Source organism: Falco peregrinus, chromosome 5 (assembly GCF_023634155.1).
Source record: "Falco peregrinus isolate bFalPer1 chromosome 5, bFalPer1.pri, whole genome shotgun sequence".
In the NCBI taxonomy this organism is placed as follows: domain Eukaryota; kingdom Metazoa; phylum Chordata; class Aves; order Falconiformes; family Falconidae; genus Falco; species Falco peregrinus.
The window spans coordinates 111765985-111789062 of record NC_073725.1 but is presented as its reverse complement, the minus strand read 5'-3'; the positions used below and the strand labels follow the sequence as shown (position 1 = coordinate 111789062).

At 40.7% G+C, this 23078-nt stretch overlaps 1 protein-coding gene across 1 annotated transcript; it reads right to left on the bottom strand.

Moving 5' to 3' along the window:
* Positions 1 to 19031: 19031 nt before the first annotated feature.
* Positions 19032 to 22786, bottom strand: GP9 (glycoprotein IX platelet). The gene is made up of 2 exons (XM_013300695.3): positions 22682 to 22786; positions 19032 to 20787 (listed from the first exon to the last, which is right to left on the bottom strand). Exon 2 carries the CDS (start codon positions 20778 to 20780, stop codon positions 20154 to 20156), a length of 627 nt encoding a protein of 208 aa, XP_013156149.1. The 5' UTR covers positions 20781 to 20787; positions 22682 to 22786; the 3' UTR covers positions 19032 to 20153.
* Between the last annotated feature and the right edge of the window lie 292 nt (positions 22787 to 23078).

Below are 23078 nucleotides of genomic sequence, written 5' to 3'. Positions count from 1 at the left end.
GACCGCCCCCGCCCGCCCGCTCCGCCCCGGCCGGCGCGGCCGCCTCCCGGCCCTGGCCTCTCCCCCGGCCCTGCCCGCCCGCGCCCGGGGCGGTGGGAGGCTGGGCTGCCGCCTGCGGCACCGCGCCTGCCCCCGCGGCCCGGCCCGGGGCTCCCGGCTCGCCCCGGGGCCGCCCGGGCAGCCATCGCCTGAGTGCGCTGGGGCGAGCTGCCGGCCGCGGCACCGCTGGGCCCCCAGCCCCTGCCGGGCGGAGCGCCCGTACTTGCGCGGGGTGCCGGGCCCGCCCGTGCCGGGGGCCGCGTTTAGGCTCCGTGCCCTCGGCGGCGCTTTGCAGGGGCTGGCCCGCGGCAGCAGGCGGGTGCCATTCCCGTTGAGCTACCCGGGAAGCGCCGCCGGTTCGCCCTGTGGGCTGGTGGGTGTTGGGGCCGCGCCGGGCCGCGGGCTGTGCCCCCAGCAGCGGCCCAAGGCCGTGTGTGCTTTTCGCCCCCGCAGGGGGCTGTGCTGCTCAGAGACATCCTTAAAACTGCCAGCACCGCGCTACGTATCTCACACATGCCCGTGTATACGTGTGGTTATATATTGCAACACAGACTGGTTCTGTGTATTGAGTCTGGCTCAGGCAGCTGGAATTATTTGTGTTGAACTGCTTATCTGCAAAACCAACTGCCCTTTAGATGACGTGGTGAGTCAAGATGCTCATAAATATCAGCTTTACTAATAAAATACTTTGACACAGCACCTTGCTCTTTGTACCAAAGATTTGCTGAATTCCATTCTCGTCATTTCCAGTGATAAAGCTGTGAAATGAAACTGTTTCATGGCAGAGAGAGTGGAAGTTAAATTTCCCGTAACTAGTTGTGCAGGAAGAGAACAAACTTCTTTTTGACTGAGCCAGCCAGGCCGTCTTGTCCTGAATTGCTCTGACCCAGTGTGGGTTTGGGTGGCTTCATGGTTATTCTTTTCCAGGCTGGATATATATTTCTGGTGATCCATGGTAACCTTCGAGCAAGAGCAGAGGTATGAGTAGTCTGTCAGGCTGGAACAAAGGCTTTCTGTATCCGGTAGCCTGCAACTCGGAATTCAGCAAGCCATTGAATTCTAGCATATTGATCAACCAGGACACAGAAAGTGTTAAAGAGGAAATGAGACATCGCTGTGCCTATGCTCTCATGTAATTAGCACTTCTTATGCTTTCAGTGTCTGAGCAAAGCACTTCAGGGAATTTAGATTACTTAGGAAGAAATATCACTAGAGATGTTTCTTTAGTATTTAGAGGTAATTGTATGACCTTATTGTAGTGGAAAAACAAAGGTACTACTTCTATGAAGACAATTATAAATCAGGTATTCCGTTATCCTTGCTATAGATCATTACAAACTTTTTCAGTCAACTGTCATTGTTGCTGCTTGTCATCGTGAGCCTTGAACTGCTTTTAAACCAAAGAATTCCCCAAACAAACCCCATGAATTGTCACATTATGTTGTTACACTTATGTGAGGGATCTTTCATCAGTTCTCTCAAGTTGTGAAAGCTGTAAATAGTGATTTGAATGTTAAAATGCTTGTCTTTGATTAATCCCCAGACTCCATTGAGGTTAACACCTGTTTCATGCAAAGATTACCAAAACCAAAATGTGTTTGAGCCAATTCTAATTTCTATCTGGCTGTATTTGAGTCATTTATCAGAGAAGAATACAGTGTGCTAGAAAACACTCTCCAGTAGCCTCTTTACTAGCGCTGCTCTAGTATTTACTAGAAAACAGTGCCAAAACATGGTAGAAGAGCCCCTATACTGGCCTTAGTCACAGTTTCCTTTTTCACTCGGTTAACTCAGTTCAACAAGAGAAGTTAATTTTCAACTCTAACGAATGGCTTGAGCTGCAGAGCCTTTGCTACAGGTACAAAGTTGCTCACAATTTCCACATTTGATAGTGGAATCTGGGTAGTGAGACTGCATCATATTTCAAAGCAGCTGCTTGAGATTTGGAGTTACAAAGCAAATCAAGTTCTGACCTTCTAAATAAACATACACAGTGATCTCATATGAAACACTGAACAACACAGGGAGGAATCCTGAATGTATTACCTGTTCTTCTGCAGCACTGCTTGAAGGAGCAGAGGGTAGGGGTTCGAAGTAAATTTTCTAACTATGCAATGACTCAGTAAGTTTATGGAGTACTGTAGTTCTATGCAGTAGCAAGCATTCATTCTTAATAACTTCCAGTGTGGATATAGAGCAATTGCCAAAACTGTTTGTGAAAGCCAAGATGACTTGAATTATAGCTTGGTTGGTACGTTATTTATACTGTTCCAAGATAAATTTTTCAGCAAAGTTCAACATTTCCTCCTTGTATTCATAATGCAGGCATATTATTTGATGTGTTAATGCTCCTTATGTGGTACAAACTTTCTTTGATTAGACTGGTTAAAAGAATGCTTAAGCATCTGTATTAATTGATAGCTTTATAGCCTGCCAATTTTACTGCTGAGTCAGCTTGGACAGATTGATTTCTTTGAGACAACAAAAGCAGTAATATATTGTACTTTCTTTTTAAAAAGAGTTATCTGTTAAATAGTTAAATGTTACTTTCACTTACAAATATAATATATACAAAATTACTTATACATTTGTATACTTTTATAAAGTATAAGAACTACTTATTTGTCGGGGTTTTTGTTCTGTTTTGTGGGGTTTTTTTGGTTTGTTTTTTGAACTCATAAAGTCATGCTCCCATACTCACCATTACCTGACATAGCTCCATATATTTGATATATAAATTCTTGGTTGTACATATTAAAACATACATATTTTGTGACTTGAGTTTATGAGAGCAAACTGCTCTTCTTCCCATCATTCAATACTTCTGACATTTTTTGAGATTCAGTACTTCTACTCTTTAAAAATTTACCTGTGTCTGTAATCATGTGGGCTCTGGCTTTGTACTTCCAGAGAGGGGGAGGTTATCTTGAAGAGGTCTTAGATTTTACTATTCCACAGGTAAGGCTGGCTGTTTGAGTCTGCTGAGCCATGTAGCCTGCAGTATTATGGGGTGTGTTCTTTTACAAACTTTGATTGTTCTGAATTTTAAGCAGAAGGATTTTGTAATAATAGACAGTTTAGTAATTCAGCACTCAAAGAGTTGTCCAAGTGGGAGACCAGTGACGAGTGGTGTTCCTCAGGTGCCGGTACTGGGACCAGTGCTGTTCAACATTTGTGTTGGTAACATGGACAGTGAGGTCAAGACACTAAGCTGAGTGGTGTCAACACACTGGAGAGAAGGGATGCTGTCCAGAGGGACCTGGACAGGCTTAAGAGGTGGGTCCATGCAAGCCCTATGAAGTTCAATGAGACCGAGTTCAAGGTCCTGCACCAGGGTCAGGGCAACCCCTGGTATCAGTACAGGCTGGAGGATGAAGGGACTGAGAGCAGCCCTGCCAAGTGGGACTTGGGGGTACTGGTGGGCGAAAAGTTCAACATGTTTTGCAGTCCAGAAAGCCAACCGTGTCCTGGGCTGCATCAAAAGAAGCGTGGCCAGCAGGTCAAGGAAGGTGATTCTCCCTTCCACTCTGCTCTCATGAGACCTTACCTGGAGTACTGCATTCAGCTCGGGGGCCCCCAGCATAAGAAGGATGTGGCCCTGTTTGAGCAAGTCCAAAGGAGGCAATGAAGGTGATCAGAGGGCTGGAGCACCTCTGCTATGGAAACAGGCTGTGGGAGTTGGGGTTGTTCAGCCTGCGGACGAAAAGGCTCTGGGGAGACCTTATCGCAGCCTTTCAGTACTTAAAGGGGACTTGTAAGAAAGGTGGGGACAGAGATTTAGTAGGGCCTGTAGCAATAGGCCAAGGCGTTATGTTTTTAAACTAAAAAAGGATAGATTTAGATTAGGTATTAGGAAGAAATTCTTCACTGTGAGGGCGGCGAGGCGCTGGCCCAGGCTGCCCAGGGCAGCTGTGGGTGCCCCATCCCTGGCAGTGCCCAAGGCCAGGCTGGACGGGGCTGGGAGCAGCCTGGGCTGGGGGGAGGTGGCCCTGTCCGTGGCAGGGTATGGAACTAGATGATCTTTAAGGTCCCTTCCAACCTAAACTATTCTATGACTCTCTGATTCTATGAATGAAATGCTGATTTATGCGTATTTATGTCCAGAACTTTCTCTTTAAAGTTTAGCAGAGTCAGACATTTGTCAGTTAAAATATTAGTAGTTTTGGTTTTAGTTTGTTAATGTTCTAAAGCTATTTTGAGCAAAAATATAATTAGGGAAATTACCTGAATGTTTAATATTTACAGGAGAGACAAACCTTTGTCTTCTCTGTGGATCGGGTGTAGACCTTTTAACTCATTTGCAGAGGGCCAAGATGAATGGATATTTTGAGGACTGTCACTAGTCAAAAGATTTTCTTGCTGTATATGACAGCCTCTCTTTTCCATATCTGTATGTCTATATGCTGTGTGAGAAGTAATTGGGGAGCAGCATATAGACAGAGATGCTCTTTAAGGTAATGGTAAGAATTATGATCAGTTGGGAAGCCCCACAGCTTTACAATGCGTTTGTCCTGGAAATCCTTATGTGCTCATTGTTGTCACACTCAGCCCTTTGTCCCTCCAAGCTGCAGTGGTCGCAGCACTTGGAAGACTCCTGGAGTCTTGAAAAATGATGCCACTTAGACCTTGTCTCGCTTGTGGCCTGTTCTAGCAGAAATTTTGCTTTTGCCTGGTGTTCTGTTATTGTACTAGCGCAAGTGGCACTGAATCCATCAAGTTATAAAGAAGTTGCTGACCAACAAACAGGAATGAATCTGGGGTCTGAAACTTCTCCAGCCAAGGATTTTTGCTGAGTACTTCTCCTTGTAAGCTTGCAGAGCCTAGCCTTGCTCTGAGAAAACTTGTAGTGTCTCTTTCATGGGGGAATCCTAACAGTGAAATAGTTTCTTCTATGCAGTTGTTTGGCAAAGTGTATGACTTTGTCACGTATGACGTCTTTGTTACCCTACACGAGTGCTGAAATTGTTATCAGCCAAGTTTCAGAACAAGCTAGTAATAAAAAAATATTCAATTGCATTCATAAAGTTTTCCATGTTACGCATTTTGAATATCAGGAGCCATAAACTATTTCAGTTCCTTTTGGATGACTCAGTCGTGGATACTGGCTTCACTGTCGTTTGAAATACTATATTCATATACATAGCTTAATCATCTTCTTGATGAATGTAATGCAAATTCTGCTTTGCTTAGTTTCTAGAGACTTTTGTTAATCTTAGTCATCCATCCGTTTTTCTTGTCTGTATTCTATAGAGAATGAAAGCCAGTCATTGCACAGGTTTTATCTCAGAGTGTAAGAGGAGACATGCCCATTAATAGAACAGATTTCTTAAAACACAGCTGTTAATCATAGTTTCAAACACTAAAGAGTTGCTGATGAAATAAAAACCTTGGTTCCTCACAGGCAGGTTTATTTGGCAAATCATCACAGGCCAGTCCCCTAGTTTCGTGTATCTGTGTGGTTTCTTGAGTTGTTTGTTGATCTGTGTCGTCTTGCCGCTGTAGATTGTAGATGCACCTTCAGGAATGTAGGGTAAGGGGAATAAGTGAAATACCTTTAAACAGCGTGTGCGCTTACCGGTATTCCTGCCTTGCATTTCCAGTGCAACCAGAATCCCATGGAACAGCACTGTGCACATGGACGGAGCATTTACCAGTTGGCCTCTGTCCTGGTTTCAGCTGGCATAGAGTTCATTTTCTTCTGAGTAGCTGGTACAGTGCTGTGGTTTGGGTTTGGTGTGAGAACAATGTCGATAGCACACCAGTGGGTTTGGTTGTTGCTGGGTGGTGTTTGTACTAAGTCAAGGACTTCTCAGCTTCTCAGGCCCTGCCAGCGAGAGGGCTGGGGGGGGGCACGGGGAATGGGGAGGGGACACAGCCAGGACAGCTGGCCTGAACTGGCCGCAGGGCTATTCCATACCACAGGACATCATGCTGAGTGTATGTAAGCTGGGGGAAGAAGAAGGAGGAGGGGGCCGTTTGGCATTGGTGTTTGTCTTCCCAAGTGACCGTTACGGGTGATGCAGCCCTGCTCGCCTGGGGATGGCTGAGCACCAGCCTGCCCATGGGCGATGGTGAGGGAGCTCCTTGGTTTGCTTTGCTTCTGCCCGTGGCTTTTGCGTTACTGATTAAACTGTCTTGATCTCAACCCACAAATTTTCTCACTTTTACTCTTCCAGTCCTCTCCCCCATCCCGCTGGGGGGGAGCGAGTGTGGGGCTTGGTTGGCAGCCGGGGTTGAACCACGGCCGCCTGTGACTGCACAGTCAGGAAATATTGGTTAAAGAACCGCTTGGAAACCCGCATAGTTTGATGACTTCTCATTCTTCGGAGTGAGATTAATGACTACCTGTAAATTTATCAGACATCTCAAAATCTGTGTTTTCACCATTTTCACATGTCTAAGATCCCCTGATACTTGTCGTGATAGTTGGATTTTTTAATGGTAACTTTTCCTTTCCCTGGTATGGATTGCTGAGGTAGGGGAGGTTATTCTATTATATTTGGGCCTTTCAAAGTGGTGGTGCTGCACATCAGTCAGGTAAGGGTTTTCATAGTGCCCAAGTCTTCTTTTCGGAGCTGATGCATTTAATTTAGAAATCAGTTTTATATAGTGTAAATCGTCTTCCTTGTGTTACTGTTTTTTGCATTTGTTAATCTTATTCTCTTTTTGGCTTAATGATGTTTTAGGGTTGATGTAATAAAATGAAATAAAGATTGTAAAACACTCGACAGTATCAGCCTGGATATCTTTATCTTAGTAAGGCCATATAAGATATCTGAATATGTTTTGTGAATATATATGTCTGTGATATGTCTCTCTGTGTGTATATATACTTGTACATATGTATATGTACACATACATGCTTGAATTTATTTATGAACACATTTTCTTCCTAAAAAACACTGTAAAAGTAAAAAATACTATGAATCTACCAAGAAGTCCCAAGCCTGTTGTTGATACTGTAAAAATTACCCGTGATAAAAGCAGAGGTTCCAGTCAGTTAAACTGCAGCTCATTCCTGCATATATAGTCCTATAGCTAATGCATCCCATCTCGTGGCAGTACTGCTGTTCTGAGAGTTTCTTATCTTTGATGTCTCTGTTCATTAAAGAAGTTTGCTTTATCATTTTTCTACAACTGTGTATTTGGTTTTCAAGACCTTTATCTTCTAATTACTGTTTTTAAAAGGCTTATTTTTTTTTCTCAATATAAGCTCATGTTTAGCATCTTCATTTGAAACGTACAGATCTGTTACCCTCTGAATTGTGTAAGCAGGTTAAACAGTGGCTGTTAGTACTTTCTCTCTTTTTTGATATATTTCCTGCCAGTATTTATACTGTAATTGCTGCTGCTTCTCCTATGTGAAATCTGAAATGTCCTCATAGGAGATTAAAAAACCTGAAATGTCCCATTTTTTTCCTTTAGTACCATAAAGATTACTTCAGCTGTAAAGACTTTGTGTAGAGGTTTTCCAAGCTAAGTCTTATATATCATAGCTTTCTTATTTCCTAGGAACAGTTGCTTTGGCCTTATGACTGGAGTAAATTTAGAATATACCCTACAATTTTTTGCTGTATCTAAAAGATGGAACTGAAATGCAGCCAGCAAAGCTTCAGTTCAAGTGCACATTCCAGTTTCCTCAAATATAGATAAGGGGTTTGGTATAACATGTTGGAAAAATGCAAACAAAATGATCTTTCTGTTAAATTCTAGTACTTTCTCTGTAGTTTCAATTGCATGATGTCATGAAATGTAAACAACATACCAGCAACTTATTTCAAATATCATAATAGTGTGTGATTTCACTTTTGCCTGTTCTATTACATCTATATTAAAAGGCGGACTGAAAGATGTAACTTTTTGGTCTGTTTTTAGAGTGTGCCAATTGAGCAGTTGGCAGTTAATGAAATCCTGTCATAGCAAGAATACCTAACATTTACAATGTTCTTCACAATTCCAAACATGAGTGTTTAAAACTGCAGGTAGCAGATACTTTTTGATGTAATTTTATTGCATTGTACTGCAGGAGGTAAGGAGTGTGGCAGTTGTTACAATGCCATGATTCTATCAGTACTTCCCAAACCCTCCTGCAGCTTATTGCTTTGTGCATTTTCAGCTTTAAATTTCCCTGGAACTTGTGCCTTCCTCAAGCAAAATGGTGATACATCTATGGCATAGTAATTTAGTTGCTGGATTAATAAAGCTAGGTTAAGAAAACTACTGATTCTACGCATGGACTGTAAAAGTGGTGTTAGGAAAATATGATGTCATTGACTTAATGTGTTTTCAGCCTAAATTAAAAACATTTTCTCCTGACTTGTAGCCCCATTTTTTGTTCTGAGAGCAAGCTGGCTTTATTACCACTTTTGCTCCACCACCAGTAGTAAAAAAGCTGGGGCCAAATTCAACCTGCAGTATTATTTGTGCTAACTGTTGTCTTTTGAACTGCAGAGGTGCAGAGGGGATTACAACATGTGAAATAACTTTGCCAGTATTGAAATCCAGATCTTTGACTTGGTTATGCTGCTTCTGCATGATTTAGACAAATAAGGAGCAAGAAGGTTTAGTATGCATAAAAGGAGAAGATCTGGTAAGTAAATGCCTTTTTTCTTTTGTTTTCATTTTCTATGGGTAGAATAGTATTTTTGTTTTCATTTCATAGACAGCAACTTCAACATATTTTTTGAGTCACTGAACAGTAAGTATAAGAATAAAGAGCAATTTTATATTACTGAATTGAGATTGATGTGAACTCGTAAAAAAAAAGCTCACCATGAAAGGTGGGCTTTTTCACCTACATTGTGAAATTGCTTGGAGTGGGAATTACAGATCTAATATTATAAGAAACCTTTAGCAAAAAATACAATTCCTGCTAAATTATTCCATTCCCCTTTAATGCAACAGATGTTAATAACAAAATAAACCAACTATTTTGAACACAAGCAGGAAAATGGAGAGCAGTCAGCTCTGACTTCTTTTCTCCAGGTTTTCTGGTTGGTTTGCCAAAGATCCTGCACTTGGATTCTCACTGGTAGCTCTTTGCCTACTAAACAGAGGCTATCCCACTAGGCTGGTGGACTTATTTGACTGTAAGGGTTTATTTGGGTTGATCAGGAGGCAAGATGGGGGCCTTAGAATTGGTGTGTCTTGATGTGGCTTCTGCAGCAACGTGCACTCAGCCAGCACTTCCATAAAACTTTTGAGTTCCTCAGCTGGAAGTTGCTGTAAATGTGAAATTGCCGTCTGTAACATAAATGTATTGTTTTCCCTCACAAGGTTCTTGAAAGTGCATTGACCTGAAGCTTGCACACTGCTTAAGAATCTCTACCCCGAGAAGCTCCTTGAGAAAAATCACAGTGTATTTTTATGCAAAATAGAATAACAGATCATAATTTCTAAATCTGAAATATATCTAAACCCATTTCTTTTACTTTACTGAAGATAGCTAACAGATTGCCACAGATTTAAAAATTTTGTTTTCTTTTTGGAATTACTTTGTTGACGTTTTATTCTTTGCTTTGAAATGATCTCAGAAAGATCTGTCTCAGGCTTTCAGGAGCAGAGGAGGAATGGTAGGAAAAAACCTGCAAAGTGCTGTTTGCTTTGATTTCATTAGTTTGTTTTAGTTGCTTAATTTACAATTTTTTTCTTCTTTATTTTATTGCACTTTGATAGGATGAAGCTACAGTACTGAAGTGGTTAGTCACATTTTAATTTACATTAAAGTTCATGATGACTTCAGGTCATGACCTGACCTATGTCAAGTTTTATATAAAGACTGAGCTGTGTCTTTGGGAGTTATAGCAGCAGAAAACTTAAGGCATGTCTAAAAATGATTGATCACAGTGAAGAAAGTCAATAGAGGTTGTATTGCCGTGTCCAGAAGTACAGTAACTTTAGGTTTCTGTCAATAGAAAACGATTTACGTCTTGTGACACCTGACACTTTGTCACCGAAGACCTGTATTAAGACTCTAGAAAGAGCTAACGGTAGTTGGTAGCTTGGTTGGAAAATCACTCTATCACATCCCATTACTGAGGCTTTGGTACGGAAGGGTGACAACCTTCAAGGAATTTTTCTCCCTGGCAGGTTTCAGCAGCCACTAGGTGACAATGTTGATCCAGTTTCAGAGTTGTCTGACTGAAAAGCTGTTACCAAAGTTAAAGGGATCACTTCGGAGGCTCTGAGGTTCCGTTACACACAATTTGTGTTCTTTTATGGACTGTGGCTGCCCTTTTCCTTCAGGTTGTAATTGCTGCTATTTTAGTTTTATTGTTTCTGATAATTTAGCTTTGGGTAAGTGTATCTGAAAATTAAGTTATCAGTTTTTGCAGTTGCCTTGCAAACTCAGGGAAGTCAAACATGTACTTGCTTCTAAGTGCTCTACTGTCCTGACGGCAACCTGTTATGATGTGGCAATTGCCATGTTCTTCTACTGCTTTGTACTGCTGGTAGGAGTGCGTTTTATACAGATGTGTCACGTTCCATAGTCCATCTCCATGGTCATAAAAGGCAATATATGAATCCTAGCCAAAAAATAAATTACTAATTTAGAGGGAAAGATCTTCTGACCCCTAAGAAGAGACAAGAAAAAATGATTCAAGGAGGAAAAGGGAGCCTGTAATCCATCTCTGCTGACACCTCCTTCCCTATAGATCAAGGCCATTTAAGAAAGGGCTTTGGATGATTAATTTTTTTTCCTGGACCAAGATGAATGCTCTGCATTTCCTTAGCCCTATTTCTTAATACTTTTCAGAGGCAAGAGGCCTCAATCCACTTTTCTCAGAGAATGTACTTGTGTAAAACAGTGCCCTTTGATAACTGCAGGTTGGTAAAGGACTGGATGCTTGATGGTCAAACAAGGAAGTTGTAAGTAAAGACAAAGGTAATCTGAACCAACTTCTGTCAGGTACCTCAGGTTTATTTTGTCTAAAATGAACTTGCCATGTCAGTCAGTAGCTGTGTGCCTGCTGAAGTGACATCAGTGCTGCTGCCCACAGGCAATCGTTTGGGTAAACTGAGAATATGCTCTGGGGAAGGCATCCTGAGAGGGTACGTCAGAGAGCAAAGTGCCCCTGGGAAGGAGCTCAGTATAAATAGCAGCCATGTGGCCATTATGCAACTAAAGCAATTTGTTGTCACACACCCATTATTGAGTGTAATCTAAATTTAATTGGAGTCAATGTAATAGCAAAATATTTACATGGGTTCTAGCAACAGACTCCAAGCACTTTTGAAAGTTGTTTTGTATAGTGCTCTGAAGAGAAAAAGCATAAACAGCATTACTAAGATAAACTTAGCATTACTAAGCATTATGACAAAATTAGCACTATAAAAGGAATTATTAGGAATTGATTTTCAGTGTGGTCATTTCACCTGTTGGCCAGCAAAAGTAAAATCATGTAGTTCAGGTATAAATCATAACACACAAGTGTGTGGACCTTGAGAGTCAAAAAAACCCAGGTTTTGGGAAGTGTCAAATTTTATTTTAATAATTCCCCAAAGAGCGCGTTTACACATAAAACCAGTATGAGAATGTATGTATGTAGTGGCAAATTAGTTTATCTTAAAGAATACAAGTGTGGTAGCTTAGATGAATTAAAAAGCCTGTTTCACTGCCACTTTACATATATTTTGTACGTTCAATTAGTGTTTAGTTCTTACAGTATATGTTTACTAGTTCAGTAATGAAAGAAATTTCCTATTCATCTGAGGGAGTTGCTGTTTGTCACTAGTCCTGTTAGGCTATGAATAACCTTGTTATTTTGCTGTTTGAAACTTGTTACTGGATGGGTTACTCTAGCAGCTGTTAACACAGTTCCACACCTGGTCGGTGCAAGCAGCAGCTGTACAACTAAGGTGGAAAATGGCTGTCACTATGTGACATATATCTTATGAAATAGCTGGGGTTTAACTTAACAGAAAAAAATATTTTACTTTCTATTACTCATTTTCTGCATACTGAAATACTTTGAACTGGGTCTAAGGCCTGGACACTAACCTGAATCTTTTTGTGCATAGCTGCTTGGCAAAATGATAAATACAATACAAGCTTGTTAACTTTGCAATGTATTTTATTACTAAGAACAAAGCTGTACTTAGTCTTTAGTGCGAATTTAGTATGAAGTTATTTTATGCAGGCTGCCAAACAAGCCTTAGGATAGGCAAGCTTTACAGTTAAAATCCTCTCAGGTTAGATACGAATGTGAGACCATTGAGATACATTACTGCAAATTCAGAACTACGTCTAACAGTGACGTTTAAGAGAAGACCCTCAGAACAGTAAAATGCCATGTATCCATCTCATGGACTTACTCAGAGCTCCTGGGGAGGACTGGACGGCTACTCAAGGCATGTGAGTTACTCTAGGGGGAAAGAGAAAACTCATTTTCCTCATTGCTTTGTGGGGGAAAAAAGGTGTTGAATATGCTTAAATCTCATTCAGCTTTCACCTTCAGAATGTGGGATTTGAAACACATGAGAAAAGTATATTCTCAAAATACCAGCATCCTTAGAACATGGACGAGGAGGGAAATCAAGCAAATTCAGTGAATCCACAGCACGTGGAATGTATTTTTTACTGTAAATATGTAATTTTACTATAACTAAGCATCACTTCTAAAATAACTTGCATCACAGACGTGCACTTGCTCTTCTCTTTCGCAAGCAGATGCTCCTGCCAAGGCAGAAAGGTGTGAGCTGGCTTAATTCTCAAAGCCATGTAGTTACATACACTATCGTGGTGCTGAGCCCAAAATAACCAGCACTTCCTGTCAGTGTTGCTTGTAGCAATGTTGCTGGCAGTGGTCCAGCCTCCTGCCTTCTGAGTGCAGAAGAAAGCTGTGTATTTTTCATCACAAAAAAAAAAAAAAAAAGGAAAAAAAAGGAGGTATATCAACTGTCCATGGAAATACCACCATTTTCTCCACTTGCTTTCCTGCTCAGCTCCATGTTTCACATCCAGGGTGCTCTGTCCTTTGTGCAGTTCCCCCCCAGGCTTTGCTGCTCTTGCTGTAGCTTCCGAGGAGCACCAGTGACCTGCCTAGGCTACTGCTGCCCAGTTGGAAACTGTGCTATTGTTTTCTTTGTCGTATTCTTTCAGAGTTTTTTTCCTTGTTCCAGTCTTATAAATTAGCAAAAATGCTTTAATGCTTCAGTACTAGTCTACCTCTGGTGAAGAAAGAAGTATTTGTAACTAACTTCAGAAGACAGGTCCAGAGTGGCTGCATTCAGAGGTTGGTATCAGCGATGCAAAGCCAAAGTACTGTATTTGTATAATTTGTATGATTTGACTCCACTAACACACAGGGTCAGTTGTGTTTGACAGAGCGTTTATGCCTTTCAGCCTACTCTGGGCTGAAGCACGGTAATTTTTAGGGAATTACCTTTTTGTGTTTTATACAGGTCCAAAGCTGATTGTTAGCACATTCATCATAATAATTACCTTCCATTAATAATATTGGGGCCCTCTAGCACAGTGGAGAATAACATTGCGTGATGTGTGTGTAAGCCTTGTGGGAAGGTTGTACACAACAACCCAATGGAAACCTATAAACACTTCAGAGGAAACTTATCCCCTGCGTGATTCCACTGGACTTTCATGATCACCCCAGTCAGAGTGATATCATCATTGGCAGGTCAGAGAGATCCAAGTGACTATAAAGTACTATTAATACGTTAAAACCAGAGGAGGTTTTTAAAGACCTAAAATGCTAGACTTGGACACTGTAGTTCTCTATTCCAAAAACAAATGAATAGCACACTTATTCACAGCCTAGCTGTGAAATGTTTGTCCTGTGATGGACTGGAAAGGTTGTCCCTTCCTTGGCTACGCCTTGATGACCTGTTAGTGCCATAAGGCAGGGGGGTAGGTTATGAGTTTTGTGATGGAGTTTTGTGGAACAAAATAATCACATTATTTTATATGAAACAGTAACCATTTATTGTTCATTTATTCACTCCTAATGATGTTAATCAACAGTGGATATAATTATGTCCAAGTCAGGGGTGAGGGACTAGAGGATTTTTAGTCTATTGCATCACAGATCTATGAAACTATTCTGTTACATGCCAAGACCTCTTCCTTACTGGTTTATTTTAGTGAACACGAGTCATGTAAATAAAAGTACAACTTTCAAGAAAGGAGTTGTGTGAATGGATAATCTGGTAGCCTGCAATTAAATTTACAGCTCAGAGGTCTTCATAAATAAATGAAAGTGGAAAAAGAAGAAGCAGATACATTTTATTTTTGTTTAAGAATGAAATAATTGTCTTATCTAGCAGTGACATCAATAGAAAAGTTGTTCTATTCCATTTCCAGAACCAGAATTAAGAGTCTTCAGCCAAAACCCATGCAATGTGATAAGCAAATATTATTCTAAAATTCATGAGTTTTCTACTGAGATGGTTTTTTTTTGGCCAGGTTTCGAAACAGTAGGGAATTTAAAATAAGGCTACAATGCAGATGGGTTTTCTTTTCTAGCTGTACCAAAAATAACTGCAAGCAGCTTAATGATATACCTAATGAAAACAGGTTTCTCCTTTTTGAAGAAGGGCAGGCACTGAAGGATAATGATTTGCTCTGTCCAAGAGTATTTGTGGCTCAACGTTTTGATGATGGCCTTTGTGATAACAAATAAGCAGTAAAGGCGAAAAGGCAGTATGAAAAATTTCAACCATTAGACAGGGCTACAGGCTGTAGAGGTTAATTTCTTCAGAACTGACTGTAAGGGTGATATTACCCAGGGAAATAGTTTAAGTGTATCTATTCATACAGCCAAATGCTGAATGTCACCTGCTGTGTGATCAGACCATGTTATCAGCAGCCTAGTACTCCTATGTTAAGAGAATCCAATAGTCATGTTAATTCATTTTTTTCATAATTGCACATATATTCCCTGTATGTGCATCCATTCCTTTTTTCTTTCATGTTTCATCGGAAGGCCAGTGAGATGCTTATGACTTTTTTAAGGTATCTAAGCAGCTTGCCATACATAAAGAACAGATTTTAATTTTCTATTTTTTTTTTTTTTAAGCAAAACTGGTGATTTTCACCTCTCAGTTTCACACTGACATCCTACATTGTGGGCCCTTTAGTAAGGGTCCTGTATATTTCTAACCATTTATTACACACAAATTTAGGCACTAGTCACTTCAGTATATTGCACTTGCTTTGGTGGGAGTTATCCTGCTGTTCTAAAGATTTTTTTCCTAGTTGATTTATTGAATTAATGGAAAAGTGGAAAAAGAATATCCAAATACATTAGAAACCAACCGCCCAAAGGTGAAACACAAATGCTCGACAGTGCTTGTCATGGATGCATGATGCTGTGATGTCAAGTTTTGGGGAACTGGGAAACCTGGAAGCCAAAAGTGGTACGACCTGTTGAAATAAAATATCTGCATGTTTCGGCTGTGAATGGGCATTACATACACCAAACCGGGAGTGTGCCACTGCCCTGAGTAGCATTTGAAGTAGGTTGGGTGTGGGATGAAACTGTAAGGTCACAAAAAAGTGCGTAGTTTCTATTCCAAGCCTCCCTTAATGTTTATTCACCTAAGCGTTGGTGGCTATTTTCTAGGCAGTGCTGTACGTCTATTAGTGTCAAATGGCGTGGGGGAGAAAAAAAGCAGTAAAATTTTCTGAATCTGGAATCAACTCTAACTGTAGAACCTAGACAGAAAGCAAGTATTAAGCTAAACAGGAGTTGTTCAGATTGAGCATTGCTTTTTGCTACAATGTTAAGAAAATCTTGAGCATGTCAAGAAAAAAAGGTGATTTGCCTGCCATTCTATTTAATAAATGAAGCCCACAAATATTTTTCACATCAATTGAATTGCAGTTTACACAGAACTGGAGTTTACACGAATCTCCTCTGTGTATTACAGTGAACCATTTAAAAATAGGATTTTTTTTTTCTCAATAATTCTGAGTATGATTACTTGTCTTGCTGAACATTGAACCAAAACTTATAACTTTTTTAGTTGCAATTAATCCCAGTACTTACACCTATGTTACTAAAGAATGTGAAAACAGATATATTCACTAGTTTGCACTCTTGCAGGTACAATATAGTAACACTTTCTGGGATCTTTACAAACTCCTTTGGGAGAGCTGCATGTTTCATTTAAATAGCTGACGTATTTTCCTGTCTTTGCACACTGTTAGCAACTGCAGCGTTATTTATGCAATTTGATGGAGTATGTGGCTTATGCACGAAGTAGTGGCCTTGCCAGATAAACAGTTCAATGTTGCTCTTCAGCCTTCGGTTAGCAGTTCCAGCTTTCCCCTTCTCAGAGTTTTTTTTTTCTTTTTCAGACAAAAGCCAGATGGATCAGAAGTGATAAATACAATGCTGTTTTAGTGGAATGTAAAATATTGCCATGCAATATTATGCCATTCCTCTTAATAGGTCAGAAAAGATGTTCTTTCAGGGACTTTTTTTTTTTTCTTTTGTATTCTGTGCATCTTGCTTAATACTTTGGTTGGTATAAGCAGAAATGTTTGCTGATTGCTCCTTTTTTATGTTTGTACTATTAAAGCTATACAGTAAAGCAGTTTAGTATTTTATACATATCTAGCTTTATAGGCACAAAAGAGAGGGATAAGCTTTTAGCGTTAATGATTTATTTTATTTTGGGGAAACAAGAAATATCGTTTAGGAAATTCTCCTTGGGAGGTTGCAGAGTGCGTTTCTTCTGTAATATTCTGCATTAATACAAAATGGTAGTTGCCTGTTAAAAAATTAAAAAGCTCAGTGCAGAGAAAATGTTCTAAAATTATCTAAGCATGTGCACTGCTGTGTTCTGATGTGTTTATTTGAAATTCTCTCCTGCAGAGGTTATTTATGTAGAATAACATTTAATAAAGCTGGAGAAATTCTGAATGTGCTTACCAGATCCAAATGTGCACATAAATCTGAAGACACAATTTCACTCCAGTCTGCACCGGAGGCTGGGAGCGCCTCACTAAGCCGTGCCGTTTCTAGGTCATATGGTTCACTTCCTGCAGCAGGGATGCAACACTTCTGAAAGGCAAATGCTTTGCTGCTCTTTGAGTACTTACAGTGAAGAGTGCGATATGGAATTGGAGAAGGTAGAGCGGAATATCAGTGCTGCTGTGGAGTGTGGGAGGGCGGCTCAGCCGGCACAGGCTGAGTTCCTCAGGGGTGTTGTGCTGCCCCTGGTCTCTCTTCTCATGGTCTGGCCCACAGAAATTTTGCAGGTGGCCAAAGCAGTAAGAACAGCTGTAATGTTGTAGGTGTCTTGTGCACATCTGTGAAAATCATTCTAATTTCCAGTAGTGCCTACCAGTTCAAAAAAAATGCCCAGTGTTGGTTAAGCTGTAGGATTCGCCATGACATTTGACGAGCTGTTTCAGTGCTAATAATTATTTTCACTGTTAGATTTTGAGCCCTGTTTCTAGTTTGATGTTTTGATTTCTACTCCCAGCCCTTTGGTAACAATTTTTTCTTCGTGTAAATTCATACAAGCTGTGACCTTAATTTTTTTTTATTAAATGAAAATGATTAAGCTCCTTTTAAGCTACATTTTCAATCCTGTATTTTCTTTTCTGATTCTTCTGCAGCTGATTCTTCTTGATTTGTAGACATTGATACTGAATTATTGCAGCTTATGTAAACATGGAAGTAAATATTTATATCCCTAAACGATATTCCCTATTTCAGCAAGGAAAGATCACATTAGCCCTTTGCTGCAATGTCATACATGGGAAATCACGATTACCAGATCATTTGCCTTCTCTGAACTGAATCCTCAACCCATCTTTTGTTTCTAGGTGTACAATCTTGCCTTTGATTTCTTGGCACTGGAAGTAACCCACTGCTCTTTGCATGACTTCCATCTTCTTGTTCCCCACTGTGTATCATTTGCAGACTTCAACATTGTAACGGGTGTGTTGTTCCCCAGATCATTAATTATTTTACAGGGAAAACATCTGACTCCATTCCTTTCCTTTTCTCAAACTAAAGCCCCCATGCTATGTTTTATTACTAAATCGTGTAACCCTCTGCCTGTGGTGTGCATCCCTTCCCCAAATCTCTGCCCTTCAGAGGTTTTCCAGCAGTTCTGCTGGGCGCAGTGTCACGGAGAGGGGCAGGTGACTCACCCTGAACTGGTGCCAGTTTAGTTTGACAAGTGGTGGTGTCTCAGGCTGGCTTTTCCCTGCCAGTGCAGGAGAGAGAGGACCAACAGTGAAGGTGTGTCCCGGACACTAACGTGTCTCTTCTAAAGCTGCCTGAGAATGTCGCCAGCAGTCAGCGTTGACAGTCAGACTCCGCATTGCTGAAGCGCTTTGGCAGAGGCAAGAGGGACCTGAAAATATCCCTGTGAGCTTCCACCGTCCTCGGTTTGGGTGTCTGTGGCTAGGAATGAGTCTCCTCTCACAGAAGTGACAGTACACGGTAATTGCAAGGCCACCTATAAGAAGAAAGTTAACTGCCAGCTTTGCCAGGGATATTATGTGCTTTAACAAGGGATGTCACTCATGTGACAAGGTGCTAGGTAAACAGCCAGCCAGCCTTCAGCACCTTCATGCAGAAAACATCTAACACCTAGCTCAGGTGTGGGGCTAGGAGGAGCATTTGCAAAACGTGTCTTAAATTGAACTGCCAACAGTAGTATTAATTTTAGAAGACCTTCATAGATCTCCCATCTAACTGCACCAGACCAGATGGCATCACAGCATTAACTGCTATTCTTGGAGTCTTGTGAGTTAAGCTGGGGAGGGAACAACATGCTGGAGGCACCACAACAATTTTTCTATGAGGATGGGGGGCAAAAGGAGAGCAGGGAAGACAGTACATCAAGCATCTTCAAAACTGTTGCATAAAATCCAGTGTATCAAATATCAGTAGTAAAGCTGGCATACAAGCTCTGGAAATTTCTTAGAATTTGAATCAGAAATGTGTAGAGCTGTAGAAGAGATCAAACTTGGGTGTGTATAAGTGTTCAATAAGCATCCATTATTTCAATTTCACATAGAATGTTTTTTTATTGATTATTCTCTAGGAAATTCAACAACATTTAAAATTACTTTTCCTGATTGTATTCTCATTACCAGTCCATCTTTAAATGTGTTCAGTAAGGGATACTGTAGAGGAATTGTAGAGGAATGAAGGCAGGTTAATTAACATTGATAATATACAGCTGTGGGCTGGCTTCAGGGGCAGCGGGCTGGCTGACGTGGATAATGTGCAGCTGTGGCTGGTTCCTACAAAGTAGTTAAATACCTCTAAGGGGGCTGGAAGAGGAGCTCTGGATGAAGAGAGACCCAGAAGAAGGAGAGGGAGAGCACCCTGGATGTAGGAGAGATGAGGGGAGGCCTGGGTGAGGAGAGGCTGGCTGGGAGAGCAGCTGGAGAAGGAAGAACCTGGACGCAGCAGAGGCAAGGAGCGGGGTGGGCTGGCCTGAAGGGGATGGAGAAACAGCCCAGGCAGTAGATGACCTGATGAAACCTTGTGGGGGGTTGGTGGCCGTGCTGGGGCAAGGTGTGGGGACTCCTTATTGAAGTTAACCTGGGATGGTAGAAGCCTTGTTACAGCCGGATGGTTTTGCGAGTGCTGTGACAGATATGTTCAGTGGTTGGCCTATATAGTCATAGTGGTTTTGCTGGCAGGGAACTCCTGAGCCTGAGGAAGAGATGGCTGAACTTTTTTGCACAAAAGAATGGTCCTACCAACCCATTGGGACACTATGAGGGAGTAACACGTTACATGCTCACACAGCTTACAAGTGAGAAAAGAATTGCTAAAATACTACAATGGGTGTTCATCTCCATATAGTAAAAGGTGTAAGTCTTCTTGCTGTAAGAGCTGCAAATTCAGTGGAAAAGCTGATTTAAATTATTTTTAAAAATTTAGGAACTGCTTTTCGTATGAGTAGGTGGTAGCAGGATGAAACTTGCCTGTCAATACATCATCAAGCTTGTTCTTGAAAGGCAATTAAATCAAACCTACCTATCTGAGGACCCAGACTTTGAGCCCTGAGATCTGTTTGTAGCATGTTCACCACTAAAACTAGCGTTGCCGGTGCGTGTGCTTTTTTTGTGGTGGAATAGTTTGATGTTTCTGCTCAAGCCAGTGGTAGTGAACAGCTCACTGCATCTTGTGGTTTTTGGAAGTGAGCTTTCTCAACAGCGAGCCCCTCAAGTCAGATTGCCTTAGCTTCATTTGGCAGACCAGCTTTTTTGAGAATTTCAGAGCCTCTGCTACTAAAATAAGTGTAATTATTGCTCCAGCGATTAAAATGAGGTCTCTCCAAAAGAACTCAAGACACTTGATTGGGAGAAGCCTCTTACAAACCCCCAGCTCGTTCCCAGTCAGCTGCCCCAAGGGCTTCATCCTCACGGGAGCTGGGGTTGCGCATCTGGTGTTTTCCAGAGAGAGTGCAGAGATGTCTTCTAACCAGAGTTTTAGATACAGAATATGACAGTCACAGTTCCAAGGATTGTCGAAAATTGTCACTTCCTCCAGGCTGAGCAAGCTGTCCAGGGCCCCGGGAGGAACTGAGGTCAGGCTGTTGTTCTGTAGATAAAGCCTTTTGGTGTGGGCAGGCAGGGCAGGCAGGTCCGCCAGCTCCCGGGAGCTGCAGTCGATGTGTAAACCCTTCGTCTCTCCCAGTGACTTACAATCGCAGGAGGGAGGACAGCCTTCGCTTTGGGTCATGTGGCACAGCAGCGATAGGGCGAATCCTGCAACAGTGATGAATTCTGTCTTGTTCATGCTTCAGCTACCCAGAGAGTAAGAATAATGATCTGATAAGTATGATTTGTTAGCATGTGTCTAAACGGAGAACTACAACACAGCTATGCCTCTCAGGATTGCTCGTGAGGTTTAGGATTTTGGAAGAAAACCTTTAGCTTTCTATTTCTTACATAGAGCCATTCTTCCTGACATCAAGTAGCATAATAGCAACTGGGAGAGAGCACAGTGCTTCCATCTTGTCTCTAGTTCATTGCTTTTCCTTCTTAATTGTACAGAATATATTATTGTTCAGAGTTCTAGAACAGAATGTCACCAGGAGATAATGGTAAAAACTAGGTTAGTTTTATGCAAAGATTTGGATTTCATTTCTGTATCTTCATAGATCTAGTGTTAAAATTGTGTGATGAAGTCAGTTTTCAAGATTGAGCTTAAGAGATTGATTAATTGTAAATGTCTAAAAATCATCTGAGAGTATGAACATTCTGACTGGGAAGTACGCATTTTTATGTGGCAAAATTTTTTTTTTTGCCTTGTAACTTCATGCATCTCTGAACATATGATTCAAGATTTGTAAGAATAGAGAACTGTAAATTTTGCATATCTGGTATTGCTTATCTTTTAGGGTTAAATAACCGTGCTTTGGGCTAGCAGGTAATTATTTGTTTTGCTATGCCATTCCTGCTTCTGTAGAGTGGAACCCACTAACCTTCCATCTTAGTCCTTTCTATTCAGCAGCTTAAAACCTCTAAGGCTATTCCCTTCCCGTATTTCCTACTACGTTGCTGCATTTAGAAATACATAGCTAGCCTTGGAACCAGATAGAAATTTGAAATACAAACTCCCTTGCACAGGTTGGAGAATTTTCAAACTTGAAACAATCTTTCTTTATGATTTGAATACATCCCATAATTAAAATGTATTTCATTCTCCTCCTCCTCCCCCTCCCCCCCCCCCCCCCCTTAGTTTGCCATAAGTAAATATTGAAGCAAAAATATCTGGATATATATTGCCTTGGATACTACATGGAAATTTATAGATACTGTAAAAAGTGTTGGGTGTTTATACACTAGACACTTAAAGAAAACTCCTTCTTAACTGAAGAAGGTGAAAAAGGCTGTAGAATTTGTTTGCAGGCAAGCATTAGAAGCACATTGAGTATAATTTTAAAATCGGGCTGGACAAAGCCTGAGAAATAGCAAGCAGGTAGAACAGACCTATTAAGAACAAAAAATGCTGAATAAAAGAGGTTTTACATACTAAGGTCATAAGGAGCCTCAATGATACCAGTGTAGAATGGAATTTGGAAAGAAATTTCTTCAAAATCATGTTTTCAAGTGTAAAGATATTTCAGATTAATAATAAAAAAAGGTTTTCCTCTTAAACTTAAAATAAGCTGAGACCTTTGTCTCTCTAGTAGATTTCATTTAATAAAGACTAAAATTGTAAGGAATATTGCTTAATTTTGTTTTAAATTTGCTTTGATTTATTTACAAGGATTATTGATCAGCTTTCCAAAATAGTTAGACATGTTTTGATTCCTGATCTAAATACTGTATTTGTATATTTAAAATTAGATTAATGCTATGTAAAATTATAAACTACAGGGAAGCTGAAATATAAATCTTAACAATCTCCAATGTCTTTGTTAGCAAGTAGTTTATGTGAGTATCTTTGGTATGAATCTAGATACTCATCTGATATTTTTCAGGAAATTTACTAGAGCTGGGTTGTTTTTTTTTTTCAAAGTTGGCATCTTAAAAGGACAGGCTGTCAACTGAACAAAACAAAGTTAAGCAATATCTGTAGAAAAGATGATCTCTTTTGATTTAGTGTAGAAACAGCAAGCAATTACAAATAAAACAGAACTGTGGCAAAAATGCAGAAAGAAAGAGTTGGTGAGATGCCTGGCTGACACTTACCCTTAGTTATTCCCTCTTGGTTCCTTTCCTCCTGCTTGGTACAAAGTGTTGCAGTACAACTGGCAACTGGAGCTGACTCTGTAGAGTCAGTGAGGAAGTGTGTTAAGGAAGATGAGCTCTTTCCTAGGCATAAGAGGAAACCTTCCCATTAGAAGATGCTAGATATGGTTGACATGTCACAGCATATAGCGCTTGGGCTGGTTTTGTATTTTTTGCAGCCAAGAGGAAATGCTTCTGAGTTTCTTTTTTTTTTTTTCTGGTGTTATATTTTTCCCATTAAACCTGACAATGTCTGGAAAAATCTAAAACGACTCGCCTTTATTTTGTGTGGCAGCATTCCTTAAGACGCATGGCATAGATTGCCTGATATGGGGAACGGGAATGAGGGAAGACTGAT

Coding starts and splice junctions, on each gene's coding strand:
- GP9 (XM_013300695.3), bottom strand. CDS start 20,780: ATGAACAAGACAGAATTCATCACTGTTGCAGGATTCGCCCTATCGCTG.